The 7150-nt window shown below is 50.3% G+C and overlaps 1 protein-coding gene across 1 annotated transcript; it reads left to right on the top strand.

Annotated features, from left to right (window-relative positions):
- Window positions 1-2899: 2899 nt before the first annotated feature.
- On the top strand, window positions 2900-5707 carry PROP1 (PROP paired-like homeobox 1). The gene is made up of 3 exons (XM_030316412.1): window positions 2900-3008; window positions 4201-4433; window positions 5369-5707. Exons 1-3 carry the CDS (start codon window positions 2900-2902, stop codon window positions 5705-5707), a joined length of 681 nt encoding a protein of 226 aa, XP_030172272.1.
- Window positions 5708-7150: the final 1443 nt, after the last annotated feature.

Raw genomic sequence — 7150 nt, forward strand, 5'->3', positions numbered from 1 at the left:
TTTTGGAGTTATGGTTCAACATCCACTAATTCAGTGTTCGTAGTGACTTTATGAAACAGAACTACCTCAAATAAAGAGAATCAACCATATTACTTTCCCCAGATGATAAAGCAGAGGCACAGAGATATTAAGAAATGAGCCCAGGGGGCGCCTGGGTGGCTCAGTCGGTTAAGCATCCGACTTCGGCTCAGATCACGATCTCACAGTCCGTGAGTTCGAGCCCCGCGTCGGGCTCTGGGCTGATGGCTCAGAGCCTGGAGCCTGCTTCCGATTCTGTGTCTCCTTCTCTCTCTGCCCCTCCCCCATTCATGCTCTGTCTCTCTCTGTCTCAAAAATAAATAAAAACGTTAAAAAAAATTAAAAAAAAAAAAAAAAAGAAATGAGCCCAGGATCACATAGCTTAGCAAGTGGTACAGCTGGGATTCGAACCTGGGGCAGTTTGGCTTCCAAACTTATACTCCTTCCTTCCACACTATTCTCCTTCTTGTGGGGTGAGAGGATCCTGGGTGTCAGGCTTCCTTGGGGGACAGGATTGGGGGTTGGAATCAGGATGCCCTGGAAGACCAAATGCCTCTAAGCCTTCCAGCCCCCTGAGGGGTTATGGTTCTCTGAAATGTCAGGTCAAACTTGCAGTGTCTCAGTGTCTTTGGGGAGCAGGGGTAATGGGTCAGAGTTTCTTTGTAATATCAGAGTACCCTGGGGGCAATTAGGCTGTACTAGATAGCTGGTCAGTTTCCTTGTAGAGTTAGGGTATCTTGAGGCTGCAGGATGTACTAGAATTCAGCACTTGCTTGTAGGTTCAAGTTGAATACATGTTACTGGGTCTTGGGAGATCAGAATGTCATGGGGGCTTGGGTTGCTCCAGGAGGTCATGGTATATGCTGGGGTAGAGGGAGAAAGGTTGGTGTCTTCCATCAGTGCTTCTCAACTTTAATGTTCTTATGGATCAAAAGTTTGTATGTCTCCTGCACCTCCATTCATGTGTTGAAGCCCTAATCCCAATGTGATGTCATTTGGAAGTGGGGCCTTTGGGAGGCAATTAGGGTTAGATGAGATCTTGAGGGCAAGGGCCACATGATGGGATTAGTATCTATACAAGAAGAGGAAGAGAGACCAAAGGTGGTTTTATTTCTGCCATGTGAAGACAAAGAAGACAGCTGTCTACATCCAAGGAATAGAACTTTCACCAGGAACTGAATCAGCTGACACCTTGACCTTGACTTTTGCAGCTTCCAGACCTTGAGAAGTGTCTACTGTTTAAGCCACCCATCCTTTGGTATTTTGTTATGGCAGCCTGAGCTGGTGAAAATAAATGGATACCCGTTTATCCTGGGGATCTTGTTACAATGCAGATTCTGGTTCAGTAGGACTAAGGTGGACTCCAAGATTCTGCATTTCTAAGAAGCTTTCATGTGCTGCTGATGCTGCTGATTGTGGACCATACTGTAAGCATCAAGATCCTAGAGAATTTTTTTTTTTTTTTGGTCTTAAATTGTCAGGGTGCTTTTAAAAGGATGTGTGCGAAAGATAAGCATGACCGTGGTGATTCAGACTGACCCTTCCATGAGGGGTAGGGTGTCCTGAGAAGTTAGAACCTCGTGGCAGGGTTAGAGGGATCTTCTAGTAGAGGCAGAACATTCTGGGTTTCAGTGCGTCCTAGAGTATCCTAGAGTCCTGGGGTATCAGGTTGTCTTTAAAGGGTCAGGATCCCCTAGGGATGTCAGAATGTACTTTCTGGGTCTAAGTGATCTCAAGAAGCAGAATATTGTGGGTGTCAGGGTTTCCTGACTGCTCTGGGATCCTAGGTGCTTCAGCATTTCCTTGAAGACTCAGAATGTCAGGATGGCGTGGGCATCTCAGTGTCTCGCGGAGTCCTAAAGTCCAAGCAGTCAGGATGTACTCAGAATTCCAAGGCTCTCGAGGGTCAGCGTTTTCTGAATGTCTGCGTGACCCTGGAAGGTCTTGGAGTCCCAGGGGTTCTGAGTGAGTGAGGAGGTGACATTTGGGAGAGGAAAGCAGACAGCCCTTGAGAACTATGGTGTCCTGGAGATTCAGCCCATGGTTGAGGTTGTCCTGAGGTGGGGGAGGGTGTGTCTAGTATATTCTGAGAATCAGGGTATCAAGGAGGGGCCAGAATGCACTTGTGTCTTTTAGTTTTTTAGTTACCTGGAAACAGATCCTTGGATATTCACCCACATGCTGAGATGCCAGGCAGGCCCTACTCCTGGCCCTCATTCTGGTACAATCCTGCACCCCCTCTCCCCACGGTGGGGTTCTGGGGAAGGGTCTTAGGAGGAATGCATTTTCTTCTTACCCTGCCTGCTCCCAGGAGGGGATTTAACAGGACAAAAGAACTTGGTCCTCTGGGAATACGAGCTCTTGGCCCCAGTCCCTGGACCCTCCAACTGAGCACCTTCCCTCATCCGGCTTGTGATCCTCCCCTGACGAAGGGGGCTCTGGTGACCAGGCAATGATTGGATGGGCCCCCAGGGGCGAGGGGCAGGTCACTCCTCCAAGGCTCAGGAAGAAAGAGGTGGTGTGGGATTGCAGGCTGGGAAAGTAGGCAGCTGAGAGCAAAGGGAGAGAGAGACAAGGGGCAGACAGTGGAAAGTAGAGGCCAAGACAGAGAAACAGGGTCGGGGCAAGGCAGGGAGAATGCTATGATACTCAAGCGAAGGAATGGGGAGTTAGGGAAAAAAATTAGAAAACAGGGGAGACAGTGAGAAGGACAAAGATATCCATCTGTATTTCCATCCAGAGAGTGAGAGGCATAAACACAGGGAGAAGGAGCGAGATAAACAGGCAGAGAGGGGAACGACAGAACCAGAGAAAGACTGACCTGGGCTCAGAGACTCAGGGACACAGGAACCTGGACTGTTTTTGGTCTTTGTTGTTAGCCATGGAAGCAGAAGGGAGGAGTGAGCAGGGTAAGCAGAAGAAGGGGCGACTTTGCAGCAGCCTCTGGCCCGAGGGCTACCCCGCCGCTGGGACTCTGACCTCCACGGTGGGTGAGTGAATCTCTGGGGTGGTCCTGAGGAGGCAGCAGGTGAGGGGGCTCCACGCTTAGGCTCCTGGGGGAGGGCATGGCTCCCCACAAGGAAGGCAAGAAGGGGAGATAAAAATCAGCCCCCAGAATGCTAAAAACCTTGGGCATCTTAGCAAGCACAGGGAGGGACAACGTCTTCGTTTGACAGACTGGACCCACAGCCTTGGCATTGATGGACTGCTGAACAGCACACATGGTGGTGGGGCAGAGGCGAAGCTGAAATCTGGCTCCTCATCCCTGACCTCGTGGTTTGCCCACTGCACTGCCTCCTCTGAGATGGGCATCTGGAGAGGCCAGGGCTTTGGATCCCAAGAGAGCAGGGGACCACCAGTGGCTCAACGCTTGTGTCCCCAAGGTGGACAGTTGAGCCCCCGGTGGGAGCTGCTCCTTCGGTCCCCATGGGGATGGGTGCCTCAGCTCCAGACATCTCCTTTTCTCAGTGTGTGCCTTCCAGGTGTTTCCTTTCGCTCCGTGTCCTCTCTTCCCCGGCTGGCTCTCAGACTAATTAGTGTGGGGGCTTAGTGAGCCTGCAGGGAGGAGAGGCAAGCCTTTCCCACGAGCTCAGGTTCCTGCAGCCCGGTGGCCGGGCCAGGGCCGGGCCAGGGGAGAGATGAAATGTAGGTGAGGGGAGGGTGTGTCTGAGCGGAAGAGGGAGGAATGTTTCATCTTCCCAGGTGAAGAAGGGTGGAGGAGGATGGGAGCAGTCTAGGGAACGTAGATGTTGAACATGAGCCTTGAGAGTAGGAAACAAGTCACAGGTGTCCTACAGACCCGGACAGTTTGTTACTGTGTCAGAGCAAATAAGAGCCCCAGAGGGTGAGACCCAGGAGGACAGTACATGCTCCCAGAGGGGCGAAAGGCACACGGAGGGACACGTGTTGCATGGGAATGTTCCATGGGCCTGGACTTACAGGAGGCAGAAGTGCCCAGGGTGAGAAGTGAGGCTCAGGGGTGACAATGCAGGTGGAGAGCCCAGGATAAGCGCACTCAGAGATGAAGTGGGGGCTCAGGCGGAGCCGGATCCAGCTCCTTACCAGAGCTGAGGGGTTTTGGGGGGTGGGAGGCAAAGGGGATCTGGGCGGACCGGCATCCGAGATTCCGGATGGACGGATGGGTCCACCCCACACAACCTCTCCCCTCCCCTCCATCCTCAGACATGAGTCCTCGGCCCTACAGGAACCTTTCTGGTGTAGGAGTGCGGAGACCACGGCTTTCCCCACAAGGTGCACAGAGGGGTCGCCCGCACTCCAGGCGCCGCCACCGAACCACCTTCAGCCCAGCGCAGCTGGAACAGCTGGAGGCAGCCTTTGGGAGGAATCAGTACCCTGACATTTGGGCCCGAGAGGGCCTCGCCCGGGACACAGGCCTCAGTGAGGCGAGAATCCAGGTGATGCCCCAGGATCCCCCACTTCTCCTGGGAAGAAATGTAGATTTGGTGCTCAGGAGCTATTGGGGCATAAATTCTTATATGGCATTATAACCCAAACCTAAACATTCCCCAGAACATGGCCTCACCCAGCAGTCAACATAACCTCACCTAAAATGAGACTGTCCCTTGAATGTAACCATAAGCTCTAACCTGATTTTCAACACCCTACCCTCAACCTTCATAGTAATGTGAATCCTGAGTGCTTGGATGGCCCAGTAGGTTAAGCCTCTGACCTTTGATTTCAGCTCAGGTCATGATCTCATGGTTTGTGGGTTCAAGCCCCAGGGCCTGCTTCAGATCCTCTGTCCCCCCCTCTCTCTGCCCCTTCCCCACTCTTTCTCTCTCTCAAAAATAAATAAAACATTTTTAAAAATAGTGATGTGAATTCCAACAGAAATTCAATCTTAAGTGTTTGCATGCATATGTACCCTTGTCCCTAACCATGGCCTTGAGACTCAGCCAGCCTGATGTGCCTTTCATCCGAACCATAGAAATCATCTTAAGTATAAAGCCGCCACCCTAAATCCAGCTGCCTATAACAATAAAACTCGTCTCTAATAATCCTAGGGGAAGTTTCCTATTCTCTGTGGAGGGAAGATGCCATCGTGTCATATTGATCTCTTTCGTGTTGGAAGTTGATATTCTTAATTCACCCAAATTCATAGTACGGCAAATTTAGACATAGGTTGGGAGTGATGGTGTGGGTCTTGCTTTGTTAATCTAGGCCCAGCTGGCCTATGCCTTTGGGAAGAGCTGTACTTCCTCTGCATGGTCAGAGAGGCTTATGCTCTGTACCTGAAGCTTCTGTCATTGAAGGGGAGGGGGGCTCTGATGTGACAGGGCCACCTATTTGAGAGAGAGGCGTTGATGTGGCTATTCTTCCCCTTCCTCAGGTCTGGTTCCAGAACCGCAGAGCTAAGCAGAGGAAGCAAGAGCGGTCACTGCTCCAGCCACTGGCCCAGCTGTCTCCTGCCACCTTCTCTGGTTTCTTGCCCGAGTCCCCTGCCTGCCCCTACTCCTACCCAACACCACCTGCACCCATGACCTGCTTCCCTCACCCCTACAACCATGCCCTTCCCTCTCAGCCCTCCACAGGCAGTTCCTTTGCTCGGCCCCACCAGTCTGAAGACTGGTACCCCGCCTTGCACCCAACTCCCACTGGTCATCTGCCTTGCCCCCCACCCCCAGCTATGCTTCCCCTTAGCCTTGAGCCACCAAAGTCCTGGAACTAAGGTTGAACAGGAGCTGATAAGGTAATCTCCCAGCCTGTGGCCCTGGTGAAACTCAGGGAAAGCTGGGTGGCTTCCCTTCCTTCTAAGGATCAAGTAGAAATTTGGTGATGGGCAGCTCAGAGATAGGAATTTAAAAATGGGAGATCTGAAGAAGGCATCCTGAGGTGATTAGTTGAGGGAATGTGAGGAGGTGAGTCTACTGGAAGATACAGATAAAATGCTCAGTGGAGGTAACCAGGTAGAAGGGTGGTATTGATGATGGAAGCAATTGTTGCCACTGGTGAATGGAAATTAGTGAACGTGATACAACTTTCGGGGCTTCATTAATTGACATCACAGTTGAAGATCTGCACCCAGCAGTTTCTAACTGATTTCAATACGGCTTTTGATTTAAAGTCTACCTGCTCTTCTTTCCCCCATCACCCACTCCCACCACCCAAATCAGTCATTAACTTTCGTTCATTAATGTTCTAGAAAGATCTCTTGAATTTCATCTTTCCTGGCCCCATATCTTCTAACTAATCCTCCTCAATAACTCCCTTAGCTCCAGCCTTTCCCATTGCCACCAGACCTTGCAAATCTGATCATCACAGATCCGCTCTCCAATGTCTTATAAAAAAAATAAATAAGATCTGAGTCTCCAACGTTACCTTCAACCTGACTCTTAAAATCAACCACGTGTCAGGGCGCCCGAGTGGCTTGGTCGGTTAAGCATCCCACTTCGGCTCAGGTCGCGATCTCATGGTTGGTGGCCTCGAGCCCTGCTTCGAGCTCTGTGCTGACAGCTCAGAGCCTGGAGTCTGCTTCGGATTCTGTGTCTCATTTCCTCTCCACTCCTCCCCCACTTGTGCTCTGTCTCTCAAAAATAAATTAATGTAAAAAAAAAAATTTAATCGACCGCATGTCATAACATATGTGGTTGCTGATAGAGAAGAAACATCTGATTTAGGGCTGATTTTCCAAAATGCCATTGTGAGTCTTAAGGCTCGCAAGAGGTCATTCCCAGGAAGAAAACCAGTGGTGAAGTGCCCTGACCTGAGCCCTCCTAATAGAAACGTGGTGTGGCCTAGCTGGTGGCACCATTTATATACCATATAGCTAATAATGTACTTACTTTACTCATAATTTACTTACTTATACATAAGCCTACCTCGCTTACTGTTAGACTTATAGAAAAATTCTGAGTACATAAGCCCCAAGGGCTTGGATATTGATGTTATTTGTAGTTTTATATATAAGCCTGGAGTAAAACCTCCTTATTATACTTTTGCTCTCCCATGTAACTACGCCCTTGGGCCAGACTGCCTTCCAGAAACATCATACCAGTTTGCATGCCTCCCAAAAGTACCCAAGTGTTGGTTTCAGCCCATCCTTGTTGGCCTTTACCATTTTTGACATTTTTATTCACTGAGAGTGATGTCTCCTTGGTGATTATTTGTATGT

Source organism: Lynx canadensis, chromosome A1 (assembly GCF_007474595.2).
Source record: "Lynx canadensis isolate LIC74 chromosome A1, mLynCan4.pri.v2, whole genome shotgun sequence".
Classification (NCBI taxonomy): Eukaryota; Metazoa; Chordata; class Mammalia; order Carnivora; family Felidae; genus Lynx; species Lynx canadensis.

What these genes read in the sequence shown, in the direction of transcription:
- PROP1 (XM_030316412.1), top strand. Translation starts at nt 2,900, where the DNA reads ATGGAAGCAGAAGGGAGGAGTGAGCAGGGTAAGCAGAAGAAGGGGCGA. An exon ending in GACTCTGACCTCCACGGTGG is followed by an intron (nt 3,009 to 4,200) that starts GTGAGTGAATCT and finishes CTCCATCCTCAG; the next exon opens with ACATGAGTCCTCGGCCCTAC. An exon ending in TCAGTGAGGCGAGAATCCAG is followed by an intron (nt 4,434 to 5,368) that starts GTGATGCCCCAG and finishes CCCCTTCCTCAG; the next exon opens with GTCTGGTTCCAGAACCGCAG.